The sequence below is a fragment of the Ornithorhynchus anatinus genome, chromosome 10, assembly GCF_004115215.2.
Source record: "Ornithorhynchus anatinus isolate Pmale09 chromosome 10, mOrnAna1.pri.v4, whole genome shotgun sequence".
Taxonomy (NCBI): domain Eukaryota; kingdom Metazoa; phylum Chordata; class Mammalia; order Monotremata; family Ornithorhynchidae; genus Ornithorhynchus; species Ornithorhynchus anatinus.
In genome coordinates, this window is record NC_041737.1 from 47,536,501 (window position 1) to 47,555,073 (window position 18,573).

At 52.9% G+C, this 18,573-nt stretch overlaps 2 protein-coding genes across 5 annotated transcripts in view; one reads left to right on the forward strand and one right to left on the reverse strand.

Moving 5' to 3' along the window:
• On the forward strand, positions 1-15,254 carry MEST. Of its 3 annotated transcripts, XM_001511283.6 has the most exons (12): positions 3-230; positions 3,415-3,569; positions 5,782-5,861; positions 6,521-6,598; positions 6,713-6,849; positions 7,109-7,167; positions 9,251-9,291; positions 9,953-10,023; positions 10,330-10,431; positions 10,934-11,010; positions 11,923-11,986; positions 13,973-15,254. In XM_001511283.6, exons 2-12 carry the CDS (start codon positions 3,416-3,418, stop codon positions 14,088-14,090), a joined length of 981 nt encoding a protein of 326 aa, XP_001511333.1. In that variant the 5' UTR covers positions 3-230; position 3,415; the 3' UTR covers positions 14,091-15,254. The 3 variants fall into 3 exon arrangements, with proteins under 3 accessions (XP_039769168.1, XP_039769169.1, XP_001511333.1); XM_039913234.1 differs by lacking the exon at positions 7,109-7,167 and having other exon boundaries at positions 1-230; positions 9,251-9,308; XM_039913235.1 differs by lacking the exon at positions 7,109-7,167 and having other exon boundaries at positions 1-230; positions 13,973-14,112.
• The window catches only part of COPG2 (COPI coat complex subunit gamma 2), a 27,972-nt gene continuing 24,545 nt past the window's right edge, over positions 15,147-18,573 (reverse strand). For both annotated transcript variants that reach the window (XM_001511327.5, XM_007670982.2), the window contains exons 20-24: positions 17,791-17,962; positions 17,134-17,231; positions 16,476-16,614; positions 16,178-16,276; positions 15,147-15,818 (exon numbers count right to left, since the gene is read on the reverse strand). In XM_001511327.5, the coding sequence (XP_001511377.1) occupies positions 15,688-15,818; positions 16,178-16,276; positions 16,476-16,614; positions 17,134-17,231; positions 17,791-17,962 (639 nt within the window). In that variant the 3' untranslated portion in view covers positions 15,147-15,687. The remainder of the gene's footprint in view (positions 15,819-16,177; positions 16,277-16,475; positions 16,615-17,133; positions 17,232-17,790; positions 17,963-18,573) is intronic.

Here is an 18,573-nt window from a genome sequence, read left to right on the forward strand (position 1 = left end):
ACAGGGGGCGCTGGGACGCGGTGCCGAGAACCCGGAAGAAGGCGCCCGGCGAGCGAAGGGGGATGAGCGGCCGAGCCGAGGAGACTTTCTATCCCCCAGCCCGGGAACTCGGTAGCCAGCCGGGGTTCTCCGCCCGCGTCCCGTCGGGGCTCCCCAGGAGGGGGCGCATGCGCAGCCGCCTCCCCGTGCTTAGCATGGACACATGGACGCTTGGCCGGACCTGAGCTCAGGTAAGGCAAGGGAGCGAAAAGTCACCTGCGTTTGGGGACTTCTCTCCTCTGCTCCTTTTTCCTTCCACCCCCCCTTTCCGGAGGTTCGATTCGACTGGGAGCTCAGCCCTGAGCAGGGGTGGTCTCTATCAGTTGCACATCCCAAGCGCTTAGCGCAGTGCTCTGCACAGAGCTGCAGCGTGGCTCAGTGGAAAGAGCCCGGGCTTGGGAGTCGGCGGTCATGGGTTCGAATCCCGGCTCCGCCGCTTGTCAGCTGGGGGACTGTGGGCCAGTCACTTCGCTTCTCTGTGCCTCGGTGACCTCATCTGGAAAATGGGGATGAAGACTGTGAGCCTCACGTGGGACAACCTGATTACCCTGTATCCACCCCAGCGCTTAGAACAGTGCTCTGTACCAACATTATTATTATTATTATAGTAAGCGCTCAATAAATACGAATAAATGAAATGAATGAATAATGGAGGGAGGGTGATCATTTTGCCTAGGTGATGATCTTTTGGATGGGTGCGGTCCTGCGGGGTGCGATAAACCCCAGGAGGTACTAAGCCTACTAGGTGTGACATAATAGTGTGGGTCCTCAGTCATTGAGGGGTTTTTTTTTTCCTTCTGAGCCTTTATTATGTGCGGAGCACTGTCCTAAGCAAGCGCTTGGGAGAGTACAATGTCACAGGATTAGTGGACACGTTCCCTGCCCCTAACTAACTGGTTAGAATCCATTGAAGCCCCGAGGACGGATAGAATAAAGCCGACAGATCAAGTCGGAGGAGAGAAGGTGGTTGGGAAAATGTCCCAGTAAACTCTAGGCTTTACCCTTCACTGGGGAACCTTAGCTTGAAATGTATTCATTGGGAAATTTCCTGCGGAAAGGGGCCCCAGCAGATTTCCGGGGCACAGTCGCCCACTTCTTAAAACTGCGGCGTGGGAGAATCAGTCCTAAGAAGGGTTTTGGGGCGGCAGTGGTCCGAGCACGGGGGGCGAGGGTGATCGATCAGTCATTCAATTGTATTAATTGAGTGCTCACTGGGTGCAGGGCACTGTACTAAGCACGTGGAAAGTACAATTCGGCACCACATAGAGATAATCCCTACCCAACAACGGGATCACAGTCTATGGAGGGAGACAGACAACAAAACAAGTAGGCATCAAATAAATAGAATTATAGATATATACACATTATTAATAAAATAAATAGAATAATAGGTATGTATGTATATACACAAGTGCCGTGGGGTGGGAAGGGGGTAGAGCAGAGGGAGGGAGTCGGGGCAGTGGGGAGGGAGGAGGAGCAGAGGAAAAGGGGGATCAGTTCGGGAAGGCCTCCTGGAGGAGGTGAGGTTTCAGGAGGGCTTTGAAGGGGGGAAGAGGGCTAGTTTGGCGGATGTGAGGAGGGAGGGCGTTCCAGGCCAGAGGTAGGATGTGGGTCAGGCGAGAACCAGGCCTAGTGAGGGGGTAAGAGCGGGCCTGGATGGGGAGAAATCAAGCAATGGTGTTTACTGAGCGCTTACTGTGTACAGAGCAGTGTACTAAGCACTTGGGAGAGTACAATATAACATAGTTGGTAGAAACGATCCCGAGAGAAGCGGCGCTGTGGTTCTTTTCCGGCAACCTGATGCTGGAGAAGGGGTAAAGGGTTGCTTGCCAGTGAGAATAAGGTAGCCCCTCTCCCTTGGCTTGTGTGGGCAGGGGTCGCAGAGCTGGTCATGTGGTGGCACAGGGGAAAAATAAAAGAGGGAGGTGTCTGTGTTTCATTTTTCTGTGTGGGGGATGATTCTGCAGAAGGTCACTCAATACTATGTGGGCTTAGTCGTCTTTTGTACTCGAAGAAGGTGCCACTATGGCAATATGTACTTTTGGGTGCAATTATTTGAGTTGGTTGTCCAAGATCTTTGCTCCTTCTTTTCTTGCCTCCCCACCCCACCCCTTTCCTTCATTTTGCTGCTGCTTCCAACAAAAGGTGGAAGGGAGAATGCATGGAATTCTTGGATGTTTTTGCTATTTGTGAGGAGGAGGTGGAAAGTAGTTCCTTAATGGCATTTAAGTGCCTACTATGTGCCAGGCAGTATAATAAGTGCTGAGGTAGATACAACCTGATCAGGTTGGACATAGTCCAAGTCCTGCAGGGGGTTCACAGTCTCAATCCCTATCGTGCAGATGAGATAACTGAGGCACAGAGAAATTAATTGACCTGCCCAAAGCCACATAGCAGAGAAGTGGCGGATCTGGGATTAGAACCCAGGTCCTTCCAACTCCCAGGCCCCTAGGCCACGGCTGCTTCCCTAGATTTACCCGTCGCTGGATTCCGAGGCAAGGTCCTGCCCATCTCGGAGCCTGGTCTGCTCCATCTTGGGCAATGGGCCCATTGCCCCGAGGGGACAGGCAGGAGGGTGGTAAGGGTAGGTCACCTGTGCCAGGTGGCACTCTCCTTTCGGGCTGACTCTCGCCAAAAGGGCCACTAAACTTTCACCCTTCTCCCTGGATGGTGAATCTTACTGTCCAGGGATCAACCAAAGACAGGAGCAGATACTTAATCCCCATGCCCATGAGCAAGCCACGGCGTGGCCAGCAGATTACATCCTCATTGCCCTTCTTTCCCAAAGCCGATTATCTTGGAGTGAAGGACACAGCGGTCTTCTAACTGGGCAGATTGGGACGATGGAGAGGATGGGGGAACCCAGAATGGGGTGCGGAGAGAGGCCCCAGTGTAGCAGTAGGGTGTGGGCTATCTTCCCCGGGCCCGGTGTTCGGAGGGGAACTTCATAGGAAGGCAGTCAGTCGCCAGCCAAGAGTTTGTGCTCGGGTGAGCTTTCTGCCAAGACATCTTTCACCATCCGAGTCCTAATTGAGTGGCACAAAGAGGCCCAGCCTCATCCTGTGGGTGCAGTTTCAGTTCATAATAATAATAACTGTGGTATTTGTTAAGCACTTCCTATTTTCCGGGCTCTTTACTAAGCGCTGGGGTGCAAACAAGCAAATCGGTTGGACACAGTCCCTGTCCCTCATGGGGCTCACAGTCTTCATCCCCATTTACAGATGAGATGACCAAGGCACAGAGAAGGGAGGTGAGTTACCCGAGATCTTACAGCAGACAGGTGGTAAAGCCGGGGTCGGAACCCAGGTCCTTCTGACTCCCAGGCCCGTGCTGTCTCCACGAGGCCACACTGCTTCATCTCTGGTCTCTTGGCAGGATGAGAGAGTGGTGGATCCAGGTGGGCCTGCTGACTATCCCTCTCCTCGCCGTTTACCTGCACATCCCTCCCCCGAAGCTCTCCCCGGCCCTCCAGGCATGGAAGTCTTCAGGGACTTTCTTCATTTATGAAGGGCTAAGCATCTTCTACCAAGGTGAGATCCCAGCTGTCCCGTTTGTAGCGATTTTCTTGGAGGGCACTGCTCTGCAGTGGAGAAATTCAGAAGAAGGCTGGAGTCTTGCCCTCGAGGAACTTTTATTTTTTATTTTTTTTAGCGGCATTTGTTAAGTGCTTACTATGTGGCAGGCGCTGTATTAAGCAAAGGAGTTGGGTTGGACACAGCCCATGTCCCAAATGGGCTCACAGTCAGAATCCCCACTTTACAGATCAGGTAATTGAGGCAGAGAGAAGCGAAGTGACTTGGCCTAGGTCACACAGCAGTCAAGCAGCAGAGCCGGGATTAGAACCCAGGTCCTTCTGTATCCCAGGCCCGTGCTCCATCCAATAGGCCAAGGCTGCTTCTTACGGTCTAATGGCTATGCACTTACTGTCCAATTTATAATTCCCAAGCACTTAATACAGTGCTCTGAACAAAAGTAGTGCTCAAGAAATATTACTGGTTGAATGAGCAAGAGGTATAAACCAAAGTGCAAATTAGAGTGATGTGTGCCTAGTCTTTTCAGAGGCCCTAACCTGCCGCAGGCGGGCGGGTGGGAGGCCCAGGGACTGAGTGGGTTCAGTCAGGGACAGCTTCATGTAAGAGGTGGGTTTTTAGTGGAGTTCTGAAGGAGCAGATGGATGGCGGAAGTCTGAACAGGAGGAAGGATGGATGCAAAGGCTCAGAGGGGCACACGTAAGTGTGGGGACTTATGTGCAGCTGGACTGGAGTAAGGCAGAGGCCTCTTAAGCCTTTACGAAACACTGGGGTATAGTTACATCATTAGGTTGGACGTGGTCTCTGTCCCTCATGGGGCTCCCAGCTTAGGAAGGAAGGAGAATTACTGAATCCCCATTTTGCAGATGAGGAAACTGACACGGAGAATTTATGTGACTTGCCCAGGATTACACAGCAGGCAAGTGATTAGACCCCAGGTCCTCTGCATCCCAGGGCTGAGAAGGGGGGTTGGGTTGACCGACCACCTTGAAACCCACAGTGATGAGTATTAATTTGATAATGGCAACCGGGAGCCCCTGAAGACGTTTTAGAAGGAGGTGGGGTGACAGGACACGTCCAGTACTTGAGAAAAGTGATTTGGGCAGCGTCATGTTGGGTAGGCTGCAGTGAGGAAGGTTTGGAAGCAGAGAAATTATTGAGGAGGCGGACTTTGGGCAAGTCATTTCGCTTCTCAGTTACCTCATCTGTAAAATGACACTTTGAGCCTCACATGGGATGGGGACTGTGTTCAACACGATTTGCTTGTATCCACCCCAGCCCTTAGTACAGTACTTGGCACATAGCGCTTAACACATACCATAATTATTATTATTATGTGAGCTTATCAGGTTGGACACAGTCCTTGTCCCACGGGGGGCTCACAGTCTTTATCCCCACTTTACAGATAACTGAGGCCCAGAGAAGTGAAGTGATTTGCCCGAGGTCACACAGCAGACAAGTGGCAGAACTGGGATTAGAACCCAGGACCTCTGACTCCCAGGCCTGTGTTCTTTCCACTGGGCCACACCGCTCGAGAAAGGAAGAGTGGAATAGTGGCCTATTCCCCCCTAACCCTTCTCAACCTCTTCCCGCCTCACCCTCATTATCCCCCAGAAGCTTTTGCTCTGAGGAGCTCGGCCACTCGATCGGACACTATTTGACCAGCGCATCAGCGTGACAGAACTTCTGAGGATGAAGGAGAGCACAAGTGTCTTCTTCATAGAGATTCATTCAATAGTATTTAGTGTGGCTCATTAGAAAGAGCCCGGGCTTAGGAGTCAGAGTCCGTGGGTTCTAATCCCGGCCCCGCCACCTGTCAGCTGTGTGACCTCGGGTAAGTCACTTCACTTCTCGGTGTCTCAGTGACCTCATCTGTAAAATGGGGATTAAGACCGGGAGCCCCACGTGGGCCAACCTGATTACTCTGTATCTATCCCAGTGCTTAGAACAGTGCCTGGCACACAGTAAGCGCTTAACAAACGCCAACGTTATTATTATTCATTGGATTTTCTGAATTCAAAATCCCCAGAGATCCTCTTTCCCAATCCTGGGAACACGGGCTCCCCTTGGAGTTGAGCAATCCGGGAGGGTGAAACGAACCTTTGACAGCAATGTCTTTGAGGGAGAGGACATTAAAGCTCTCTACAGAACCATTCGTAGAGGTTTTTTTGTCCCTCCATCTGGTACCCCGCATCCCCCCATTTTCTTCCAGACTCCCAGGGTGCATTGGGCAGCTCGGAGATTGTGGTGCTCTTACACGGCTTCCCCACCTCCAGCTATGACTGGTGCAAGGTAAGAGCTGGAAGCCTGCTACACCCTTGGAATCCGGGCCCACAGGGCCAGTTTCCAGTTCGGGCTCTCCCAATTTGGGGCGGCCCTCCCACCGGCCTCTAATCGCCCCTGGGGCCTAAAGCCTGATCCTCCTTTACCTTCACCCAACTCCCTGAGCACCTGGAAATCCTGTGATCCCCTTGACCAACTCTCCCCAGCTAGGTGGAGTCAATAGGGGGTGTTTATTGAGCACTCACTGCGTGCAGAGCTGGGGAAAGTAAGAGTACAACAGTTTCGATAGACACGATCCCTGTTGTACTCTTTCAAGACCTTAGTACAGTGCTGTGCGCACAGTAAGCACTCAGTAAATACGATTGAATGAATTAATGCTGTCACTCAGCACTTGGGAGCAGGAACCGTGAGAGGGGCTCCTTCCCCGGGCCGCGGACCACTGTCCGACAGAGACAAGAGGGCAGCCAGGCCCGTGACCCCGGACTCCTCGCCTCTTTGCCCCTCCCTGCCCCCTCCACCCCCAGTATACTGTGGGCCCGGGCAAGGGGAAGCCCTTGGGAAACCTTCGGTCCTGCCGGAAGAGCCGGCATCTCTGCGGGGGCCCCGGAGTCTGGGGTGGACGTGGCTGCAGGCAGCTGGTCGGGTGGACAGGCCCGTCTCTCTTGCAGATCTGGGAAGGCCTGACCCAGAGATTCCAGCGTGTGATTGCTCTGGATTTCTTAGGCTTCGGCTTCAGCGACAAACCCGTGAGCCACGCACGCGGGGCCGGGCGGAGCCGGGGATGGGGCGCGATCCGGGGGTGCGGGGAGGAGGCTTTCCCCTGCCACCCCCAACCTTGCCCTGTGGCTTTGCCTCCCCAGCGCTCCCACCGTTACTCCATCTTTGAGCAAGCCAGCATCGTGGAGGGGCTGCTGGAGCACCTGGGGGTCCGAGGCCAGAGGATCCACCTGCTGGCCCACGACTACGGGGACACCGTCGCTCAGGAGCTGCTTTACAGGTTCCCAGAGCAGGAACGCTCTCTGCCCTTTTACCCCTGAGCCTCGATATGCTCTCTCTCTCCTCTCCCCATCTCTCACGCTTCTCACCTCCTGTCCCTCCCTCCCCCCAAACTCCACTCCCACTCCTTGAAGTAAAGGACCCTGAAGACCCCTCTTCTTTCCCCCTCCCCTGGGGGTTTTGTCTCTGGCCTTCCAGTCCTGAAGCTCTCTGAGTGGGCCTCCTTTCCGTCCCCTTGTCTCTCCTCTCTCGGTGCCCAGGTACGAACACAATCAGACAGGGCGGGTCCTCATCAGCAGCCTCTGCTTGTCCAATGGAGGTAACCAATCCCTTTCCCAGCTCCCTCTCCCCCTTCCCTGCAGGCAGAGCCAGGACTCGAGCAGAGCAGGTTGCCGTTGAAGTGCCGATTTGCCTTGGGGGCTGGGTGGGTCTCTCCCTGTTGTCCCCCCCCTCACGCTTAAATACCCTTAGGGCCCACCTCTGTTCTCCTGAAATAATTATGGTATTCGTTAAGCGCTTGCTGTGTGCCAGGCTCTGTAATAAGCGCTGGGGTGGATACAAGCAAATTGGGTTGGACACAGTCCCTGTCCCCTGAGGGGCTCATAATCTCAACCCCCATTTTACAGATATGGTAACAGAGGCACAGTGAAATAACTTGCCCAAGGCCACACAGCAGACAGTTGACAGAGCCGGGATTAGAACCCACGACCTTCTGACTTCTCAGACCCGTGCTCCATCCATTTATGCCATGCTACTTCTAGAAGATCTGACTTTCCTTCATCCTCCCCCTCTTCTCGTAATCCCCTTGCAGCCCAGGACCCCGGGAACCTCCTTGGCCTGTGTGAGAGAGGTTTAGACCGGCTCTGAGAGGGCTGCTCAGCTCCCCGCTTCTCTGGCCCTCGCTCCTGCTGCTCCTCTCGGTTCTGAGCCACAGGCAGCTGATTTCCTGGAGGGCTGGGGAGGCCAGGGAAAGCCGCTCAAAGTTTTTTCCAGGGTCCCTGGGTACTGTGAGGGTCCAGCCAGAACCCAGCAGGGGTGGGACGGGAGCAGAGAAGGGGTTTCTGAGGAAGGTAGCAACAGGAGGCAGTGTGGCCTAGTGCATAGAGTTCGGGCCTGGGTGTCAGAAGGGCTTAAGGTCTAATTCCAACTCTGCCATTTGGCTGCTGTGTGACCTTGGGCAAGTCACTTAACTTCTCTGTGCCTCAGTTATCTGTAAAATGGAGATTAAGACTGCGAGTCCCATGTGGGACAGGCACTGTGTCCAACCAGATTGCCTTGAATCTACCCCGGCACTTAATATGTGCACTTAACAAATACAATTTTTCTTTTTTTTAAAGGGAGGCCTTTACCCTGGGCCCTCGGATTTGCAATTCACCTGAAGATTTGTGATTTTTGAAATAACCTTATTTTAGGAGCATAGACCCACTTCTTAAAAATGAAACACTGTGGGGCTTGTGAAACAAGACTCAATTAATCAGGGGTACTTATGGAGCTTTACCGTGTGCAGAGCACTGTACTAAGCACTTAGAAGAGTACAATACAATATAGCTGATAGACATGTTTCCTGACTACAACGAGCTCACAGTATAGAGGGGGACAGACATTTAAATACATTATCGTTATGTACATGAGTGCTGGGGGGCTGAGGGTGGGGTGAATATCAAGTGCTGACAGGGTACAGAGCCAAGTACCTAGGTAATGCATTGGAGAGAGGGAGAAGGGGAAAAGAGGACTTAATCGGGAAGGCCCCTTGGAGGTGTTGTGATTTCAACAGGGCTTGGGAATCATGCGCAAAAATGGTAGTTGAAGCTGTGAAAGGGAATGAGTTCTCCGACGGAGTGGATGTAGACGGAGAATAGGAGACCCAGAGCCGAGTCTTGAGTTCCAACTGTGGGGTGTGTTAGGGGGGGAGGCAGAGGAGGAGCCAGAGAGAGACTGAAAAGGAGCACTACTAGAGGACAGTATCAGTGAAGCCAAGGTTGGTTAAAGTTTTGAGGAGAAAGGGGTGTTTTGCAGAGTCAGAGGCATCTGAGAGGTCAAGGAGGATTAAAATGGAGTAAAGGCCATTGCATTTGACTAGTCATTAGGCTGAGGTCATTAGTGACTTAGAAGAGTGGAGTGAAACTGTGGTGGGTAAGAGTAATTGTGTCTGCGAAGCACTGAGAATCATTCATTCAGTTGTATTTATCAATCATTTCCTGTGTGCAGAGCACTGTACTAAGTGCTTGGAAAATACAATTCGAGTCCCCAGAAAAGGCCTAGATAAGTAGGTTCAAAGGTGTTTTGGGCTTCGGTTTTTTTTCCCCATTGCTTCCTTTGTGCATTTCCAGCTCAAGCATGTTGGATAGAGAAAGGGGAATGGGGCTTCTGAACTAATCCTGATCTCTGTGGCTCTCCTGCAGGGATCTTTCCCGAGACCACCCATCCCCGCTTCCTGCAGAAGGTCGGCTCCTCGGTTGGGTGAATCTTTTTTTTCCTTAAGGCCCGGCTCCCTGTTGAGGCAAAGTTGGTGGTGGCGAGGGGTGAAGGGTCAGGGCCGGCGTGTTGGCTCTGGCAATCTCCGACCTCCCTTCGTCTCTTCCTCCCTCATCCCCACAGCCTGAGGGTTTTAAGACTCATGAAATCACTGCTGTCCAAAACCCACTGGGGAGCTGTGTCTGCTGGGGGAGGGAGGGGATTTCAGGCAGGTACTACTGGCTGTGGGGGTTTTGGCCCTTTGGGAGATTGGGTGAGAACACCCTGCTTCCAACTCAAGCCCCAGTAACTATCTCCCCTTCTAAACTGAAAGCTCATTGAGCTCATTGGTCTGCCCTCTCTGTTGTATTGCACTCCCCCAAGCGCTCAGTACAGTGCTCCGCACATAGTAAGCGCTCAATAAATATCATTGACCATCATGATAATCTGACCCTTTGCGGGGCCCTGGAATCTGGTCTGCAGGTGATCAGGGACTGATTTGGAGCCAGTTCTCCCCCTGCGTAGCTCAGCGGGAGGTCAGGATGGGGAGTCCTCAGAGAGCAGCCCTGTCCCATAAAGGGAGAGTCATCCTCTTCTCCTCCCACCAGGGCCACCTTTTCCACATGCCTCGTCTTTGTTCTTTGCCCCAGGTGCTCCAAGATGGAGGCCCGCTCTCTCCCATCCTCAACCGCCTGATGAACTTTTTCCTCTTCTCCCGAGGGTGAGTAGGAGTCATCGGAACTTGGGGGCTGCCGGCAAGGGCCTCGGGTCAGGCGATGGAGGGGTCTGAGGGAGACCCATCGGGGCTGAGTGGGGTTTAATGATGACGCTTCCTGTGTGCCGGGCCCCTGGGTAGATGCAAGATCGTCCGACAGATCGTAGTCCCTGCCTCCTATCCTGGCAGCCGGTTGGGCTTGTCTGGTCCTGTGGTTCCACTCCTCAGGCAGCTGTGATGTCAACTCCCTTTGCCCTGAGGGCCTGGGCTGGAAATAAAAACCCTTTTCTTCTTCTCTCCATCATCTCCCAGCATCAGCGAGGTCTTCGGGCCGTACACCCAGCCCTCGGAGGCCGAGTTATGGGACATGTGGACCGGCATCCGTGCCGAAGACGGGAACCTGGTGGCGGGCAGGTGAGGGCTACCGACTACCCCCGGGTCTGATGAAGGGTGATGTCTGTCCCGCCAGCTACCCGGCTTTCCCTCGGCCCCGGAGGGCTGGGCCCCACCCCAAATAAGATGAGCACTAGCAGAGACATCGGTGGGCTCATGCCCTGGCTGACTCTGGGGATGTGTGAGTGGCTCAGCGCCAACCCCTAGCTCTCTAATCTAGTCCTCTGGAAACGTTCTTGGTTCGAAAACGTCGGGACTGAGACTTGTCTGTTGTTCCCGAGGACTTCATCATCATCAAATCTAGATATTTCCGTACACCTTTAGCTACAGGCCTAGCCCTCCGCTATTTCAGCCTTGGGTTTAAGGGAGAGGCCCGTAGCTGGGCAGGGAGCACTCTCCGGTCCCCCCAAAGGGTGAGGGGCTTCTGGCCTAAGAGGGTGTGCGAAGGGTTTAGTCACGTGGGCCAGCCCTCCACCCTGGCACCCCCTTACTCTCGCTCATGCCCACTTGCCTTGTCCTTCAGTCTCTTACAGTACATCAACCAGAGGAAGCAGCAGAGAGACCGCTGGGTGGGGGCTCTCACCTCCACAGCCATCCCCCGTGAGTATTCCCTGCCTGCCCTGAGGCTTGAGGGAAGGATTGTTTCCCTTTAGTCAGGGAAACAAAACTAGGCCTGGGTCCAATAGCAGTAACCAGGGGCTCCCTCTTTCTGGTCAGGTACCCTTTGGATACACTACAAGAACTATTGCAGACGGAGGTGGGGACGTTCTGGGGGAGAGGTGTCCGTGGTGTCGCTGTGGTCAGAGACTACTCGACAGCATAAAAGACAAGCTGAGAAACTGCCAATGGGGACGGGGTGACGGGGGGGGGAGCATTTGCCCACAGCAGAAGCAGCATCGACCCCTCCCCTCACCCCCTGCAAAGGGCAGTGTTCTGTTATTAACGTAGGGACTCACTGTGGCCCAAGTCCTGGGTGATGGAGTGGGAGGGGTGAAGAAAAGTTAAGATCACTGATGGGGAGGGAGAGAGGAGGGTTGGAGGAATTGCCTGCAGCGGTGCTGGGTTTGAGGTTCAGGTGAATGATTCTGCCTGGCAGGGGCAGCCCCAGACACACAAATGTGCAAATGAATACAGTCCCATTAGGGCACAGCACCTTAATGGTGAGAGGCCTTGCCGGGAGGAGGGAAGGGGTGGCGGCAGCAGGAGACAAACAGGGTTTGTGAACCACAACCCCTTGAATTCATGGATCTGAAAGGAAGGAGTAACTGCTTCTCTTCCCGACTCCAGCAGAAAGGCCATTTGGAAAAGGACTTAGATCTGTGGAGAGAAGAACCTGTCTTCTTAATCACTCTCCTTAATCAGAGAAGTTGGGTGGGGTAGGCCTGTCATATCTTTCCAGGGCAAGGGGGAAGGACTGAGGTTGCTTATGGGGAAAGGCTTTCAGGGCCCGGTTTCAGGGTAAAGGGCAGAGAAGGAAGACGAACTCTCTCTCTCCCTCCCTTTCCTTTCCAGTTCATATCATCTATGGACCCCTGGACCCCGTGAATCCCCATCCCGAATTCATCAATCTCTACAGGTAAGTCTTCCTCGGGGAGGTGGCGTGGGGCCGGGGCCCCAGATAGAACATCTGTCTGCCTCCTATCAGTGGTATTTAATGAGCATTTACTATGTGCAGAACACCGAATTAAGCAATTGGGAAAGTACAACAGAATTAGCAGATACGTTCCCTGCCCAATATGAATTTAGAGTCTAGGGGTGGGTAAAGCAGACGTTAATATAAGTAATTTTTATAATTTAAGAAATGTCCATAAGTGCTGTGGGGTTGGGGTGAAGCAAAGGCCCACAGATCACAGATCCAGGTGCACAGATAACGCTGAAGGGAGAGCCAGGAAAAGAGGGCTTAGTTGGGGAAAGCCTCTTAGAGATGTGACCTTAAAGAATGATCCAGTTGCAGGGTTTCTTGGCTCCTGTATCCCAAGGGACAGAGGTCCTCTGGTTGAGCAGGTACTGGAAGTGTGAATGGAGAGCATTTGTTCTGGACCCAGGTGAGGTCTCTTTCCCTTCTGAACTGTCCTGCCAGCCAATCCGGCTTCATGGCCTGGAGCTAAGAGGGTGCCCCTTCGATTCATTAATAGTCCCCTTCACCTGGGGGCTTCCTGGTGTCACATCACTCAGGAATTGGAAATGTCTCATTGAAAAAGATCTCACCCCTTTTCACTGGGGTAAAGAAGCCGAGCAGCTGGAGTCAGATTACAGGTTTAAGGCAGGACGAGGCTGCGGTGTTTTTTCAGACAAAGCAGCCTCTCTCCTTAGGGGTCAGTTACTCCTGCCATTTACTGAGGCACTTCCTGTGTCTTTCACCCTAGCACCCTGGCTCTTCCTCTGCGGCTTGGAATACGTTAACCCTGATAGGTTATGCAAGGATAGCTGTGATAGGCTCAAGAGGGGCTTGGAGTCACTTAGGAGTACAGGCTCAGCCTGGGTGGATCGAGGGCAAGTTAGGGCAGTCGGATGATGGCCCAGCGTGAGGGTAGCTGTCACACTTGATTGGCCCATCACTCTAACCCATAAATAGCATTGCTTTACCTTCTTTGGTAGTGGCCAGATGCTGGCTGCCCGGCATCTAGCACCTGAGCACCCTTCTACTAACGATCCGTTAAAAGGAGGACAAGCCCTTGCCCAAGGGATCTTGCCCACTTTGAATAAGAGCAGCAGATTTATTATCCTGAGGGGTGCAGAGAAGCAGTGTGGCCTAGTGGATAGAGCACAGGCCTGGGAGATAGAAGGACCTGGAGTCTAATCTGCCACTTGTCTGCAGTGTGACCCTGGGCATGTCACTTAACGTCTCTGTTCCCTTATCTGTAAAATGAGGATTAAAGGGGCGGGGGGGGGAAGAGGTACAGACTGTGCCCAACCTGATTATAATAATTTTAATAAGAATGTTGGTATTTGTAAAGCGCTTACTATGTGCAGAGCACTGTTCTAAGCACTGGGGGAGATACAGGGTAATCAGGTCATCCCACATGAGGCTCACAGTCTTAATCCCCATTTTACAGATGAGGGTAACTGAGGCACAGAGAAGTGAAGCGACTTGCCCACAGTCACACAGCTGACAGATATGGCAGAGCCGGGATTCGAACCCATGGCCTCCGGCTCCCAAGCCCAGGCTCTTTCCACTGAGCCACGCTGCTTCTCTATTATCTATTATAGATTATCTTGTATCTACCCCAGGGCTGGGCACACAGTAACTGCTTAATACCTTAAGAAAAACCACTCATTCTAAATCTGAAGATAGTTCTAGCAGGGTGCATGTTTTTTGATTGACCGCCACTGTAGAATTAAGAGAACAATCTGCTAACGCTCACCTGTCTGGATCCAGTACGAGACCGTGGCAGAAGACCCGGCTTTGGGTCCCAAGTGCTACTCAGGGAGGCGTTTTGGGCACACAGCTCTCATTAGCTGCACTGTGGTAGAAGCCCCTGGACCCGATGTGCCTTCAAGCAGAAAGCCCTGACCCAGCCTGGTCAAGAGCCACTCACCTCACAGTCTTCTCTCACCCTAGGAAATTGCTGCCCCAGTCAACCGTGTCCATCCTGGATGACCACATCAGCCACTACCCGCAGCTAGAGGATCCCATGGGCTTCCTGAGGGCATACTTGAGTTTCATCAACGCTTTCTGAGGGGTAGGGTGACAGCTGAGTTCCACCACTTCCCTCTCTCCACCACGGTCTCGGTTTCTTACTGTCCCCTTTCAGGCGGGGGTAGTAATTAATCCACAAGGAGCTCTGAAAAGTAGTACCGAATCTACTATTTCAATCCATATCCTAGTTTTTTCCTAGTGCATACTTGAGTGCCAGCTGATCAAAGCAATTGCTCACTTGAGCAATCTTAGCCAGTCCTGATACCAGCCCTCCGCCCCCAGCTACAGCGAGGTCGTCTCGGGTGTCCTCCCACGAGTCTAACCAAGCTGCCGAATTCTTCTGGAAGGTAGTAGAAGGGACTATTCGTAACCTACAATCTTGCAATAAGGAAGGGGGGTTGATTGTAATGAAATTCACCTGTTTGCAAACAAGTAGCATTACCTCAATCTTCATCCCTTTTTTCTCAATTTGAATTCTATACCGCTTCATCATTTTTATCAAATAAGCAGGCCCTAGTTTTATGCTGCACCCGTCAGGGCATCTTATGATGGCCGGGCTATTGTTTGCAGACGGGGTGAAATGCTCTAAGGTCTGGTTGGTGGGGTGGAGAGGGCCCCCGTGCACCTTAGTCTCCCCACCCTCCTGCTGGTGCTCTTGCTGGCCCCGGGCTAAGTGGGGGGCAGGGGGTAGAAGACAAGCCTGGACTCAGAATGGCCCTTAAACAGATGACTTTTTTCCCCAAGTGCTAGTGTTCACTTGAACCCAAGGATCTTTACCTTGACAGAGGAGGGCTTCAGCCCTCACCTACAGCCCATCTGCTACAGATGGAGAAACTAAATGCAGACACAGATGATGCAGGGTTTGTACCTGAGGGCTACCTCTGAATTCAGAGGTATTTGAATCCAGCTCCTGGGGTATTTGCTTCCTGTGGGTGAAAAGAATAGATTCTTTTTTTCCCCCTAGGGCTGTTTTACTCCTCCCACTCTGCCTTGTCTCAAGAGCACTGCCGTGGGGCTAAAATTCTTCTTGGGTGCAGCAGGGTAAACTTGTTTGGGGCACAGTTGCATTGCTGAGAGAAAGAGGAACTATAAGTGGTTCTTAAAAAGTCTATTTTTATTTAGCAACTTCCTGTATAACAAACTTCAAAACTTGAAATGGGAATAACTGTCATTTTCTATTAATAAAAATTATTTTGGACAAATAGAGCCTGACTTCCCCTCTCTCCCTGCCTGCCCTGCCCACCCCCACCATCCCATGTAACAGTATCTTCTATTCTGCAATAAACATTACATTTCCCAACTTGGCCAGGAGCCATCAGTCAATCCCAAAATAAATTAGAGAGAGGAATGTAAAGAGGTTGAGCATCTGGAAGAGGGACAGGGGAGACAGTGTTCAGCTCCGACCGCCCGCCCCCGCCCTGCACCGAGACGGCGTTGTATAAAAATGGGCCAGTTGGAATAAGCCACAGGGAGAGACCGCTTGTCTGATTGGTGATGGACCTGTGCTCCATCCCAGCCCTTTGCTTGCTCCCGATGTGACAATCGAGTCTGGGGGCTTTGGGGAAACCCAAGCCAACAGTCTGAAAGCCCACTGACCGACTGAATAGTGTCCATTCCACCGCACCTGACTAGAAGGTTTAGCCGACAGAAGCTAAGATGACATCGACGGGTGTTTCCTCTTTGCTTCGGACGGTCACCTGCATCGTCACCCCGTCGCCTAGGGCCAGTCTGGATCTCACCAGTACATCAACCCCCCCGCGGTAGACTCCTGAGAAGGAAGGGAAGACGTTAAGGTAAAGTCTGACCCAACCCCAGTGATACACTTCATATGCTATAGGGGTGTTCTCTCAGCCCCGTAACGAGGGGCTGGTTCAAGTTTTGTGTGCCAAATGGTATTCTGGTAGGGCTCGCGGAGGACGGAGAGTAAGCGACCGCAACAGCCGAAGATCTAAATCCCTTAAACTTAGGACCACCCGCAAAATGGGGTTGGAGGGGCGAGGGGGACGCTCACGATCAGACCCAAAAGGCCCAGCGGCTTGCCGGATCGGAACCCAGCCCAGTGACCTTCCCCTTGGATGAGGGAGCCAGCCTATGGGGCCGTTTTGGTGTGTGAGTGGGGGGTCTCACCAGCCAGATACAGGGCGTGGGAGTTCTTGTTCTCAGGTACTTTGTCCGACCTCTCGCAGGGCTGCATGCCCAGAAACGTGACAATGTTGTTGACGGCCTCTGAACGACAGATCGGAAGACAGCGTCAGGACCGTGACCTCAAACTGCTGAGCTCCGAGGAGAAACGAAGGCTGTAGGACCTGGTCCTTGCAGCTCGGTGCAGAGATCAGGCCCCTCAAGCCTCGGGGGCTCCTCCTGAAACACCGAAAACAGATGATGGCGGGGCTCACCGCTGCACGGAGAGGAGGGTTACGCTCACCTTCCAGGGTTTTAGTGGAGCTGAGAGCAAAGGTCTCCTCTTTCTCAAAGTCGTCGCCCACCTCCTCCCAGGCTGCGGCGAAGTTGGGCTTCAGCACCTTCTGGATGTGGTCAGACACAGTCACTTCCAGGTCTTCCAGCTGTTGGGCAAACAAGGTGGGTCAGAACGCACAGTGCTCCCAAACAACTGGGCAAACGGTACGGGGCCAAGGGAAGGTTCCCCCACTCCAACTGTACGCTATCTGCCGTGTGCACAAAATGCTTCACTCGGAGGGGCTGCTCAGTCACCTTAAGGAGAAAGCACAGCACCCTTGGAGCCCCCATTTTAAGGGGAAGGAAAAATAGGCACTGAGATAAGGGAGGAGAACCTGCCGAGAAATGAAAAAACTAAAGGCAGAACAGCAATGAAAGAGGTAGGAGAGCTGTGACCTTGAACCTTTATGGGAAATGGTGGTTCTCCCTGCGCGATGCATGAAATGATCTCGGGTCTGTGTGAGAATGTGTCAGTGACTGTCACGGCGTAGCCTAGGAGAGGAAGAGGGAGTTGATTTGACCTAGAGGATTGGATGCTGGAGGGTCGGGCTGAGGGCACCCCTCGGTTTTCGACCGAGAACGCTGCCCGCCATCCTGAGACCAAGTCCCTTCTCAGGGAAACTTACTACATATTCGTCATCGTATCCATCCTCGTCTGGAACGCCGGTGTTAGGATCACAGTCCCGAACGGTAAATTTCATCGTGCAGCTGAAGGTGCAAGCCACTGGGGGCAGAACAGAAGGAGCAGGAGATCCTGCATTATGGAGTAGAAGTACTGCCCGGGCGGTTCGTGGGTAGTAATGGGGCAGAGGGGCCCCTACCTCTTCTCAACACCTGCCACTTTCTGGGACTGTAAACACTTCTGCTGCTCCCCCGAGCTGAGGAGGCTGGGTGGGAATTTCTGATTAAAGACGTACGGATGGGAAGGGATGAGGGCTCTGTGGGGCCAAATGCCTCAGGGCGGGCAAACCGGCACCGGGAGTGAGGGCCCTGTGCCAGTAGGACAGCACTAAGCTTGGGATCTGGCAGGAAAACCTGATCAGCTTCAACCGAGACCCACGGAGAATTCGGCAGGAAGGTGTCGCGCACCCAGCTGGAGGCAAGCTTTTTGCTACTTTTTCAGAGCTGTTTGTTGGAAATCAAAATGAGCAACACTTTCTCCCATAAGAAGGTGCGAGTTCCCTGAAGGCTCATCACCCTCCCTCGCCCACATTATTTCTGGGGTCACCCACCTCCCCGAGGCCGAGACTCCTCGGCCAGGAGCCCTCCGCCCAAGCACTCACCTGCGGTAGGGTCATCCTCGGGCAGGCTTACAAGAGTGTAACAGGTCCCTGGCTGGTTGTAGGGGAGACTGGGGGCCGGGATGCAACAGAGCACATCGTAGGCCTCGGATGGCTCCATCTGCACCGTTACCTTCTCCAGCAGCTGGTCGTTCAGGGTGTTTGTGCAGTCAAACTAGTGGGTGACAGAATAACAAAAAAGACATTTAGAAATGATTTTCTTCCCAGATTTAGGGCCCTTCCCATCACACCTTTCCACCACTTCGTGGGGCACTAAAGCCCACCCCCATTACACCTTGACTCAATCAGGTCTCTCACCAGAAGTCTCCCCTGCTTTTTTCTCACTACATCCAAGTTTGCACCCTGGGTTCCTTCCCAGCTCACCTACTAAATGTGCCTCGTTCTCACCTCTCCCACCGCCAACCTCTTGCTCACACCCTCCCCTCTGCCCGGGACTCCCTTCCACTTCAAATCCAACAGTCCCACTGCTTTCCCCATTTCCCCCAGGAGGCGTTCCCCAATTAATTTTTAATCTCCCCACTTTATAATCTCCCAGCTTCAACTTCTGCACTTTCATGCCACTTTAACAATTTACGTACTCACAACACCCCATTACCCTTTCAAACACATCTCGTATAATGCCATTACTTCTTCCCGCCTGCCATTTACCGAAGTGAGTCTCCCCCACTAGATGGTAAGCTCTAGTACCGTGTTGTGCACACAAGGAAGTACTAATGAATCACTCTACTGATTGAATTAACTTCAGCCCCATTGGCAAGAACTGGA

Bases quoted from the DNA above. Each gene is read 5' to 3' on its own strand.
- MEST (XM_001511283.6), top strand. From the start codon at position 3,416: ATGAGAGAGTGGTGGATCCAGGTGGGCCTGCTGACTATCCCTCTCCTC. The intron at 6,599-6,712 runs GTGAGCCACGCA...TTGCCTCCCCAG, and splicing joins TCGGCTTCAGCGACAAACCC to CGCTCCCACCGTTACTCCAT. The intron at 11,011-11,922 runs GTGAGTATTCCC...TTTCCTTTCCAG, and splicing joins CACCTCCACAGCCATCCCCC to TTCATATCATCTATGGACCC.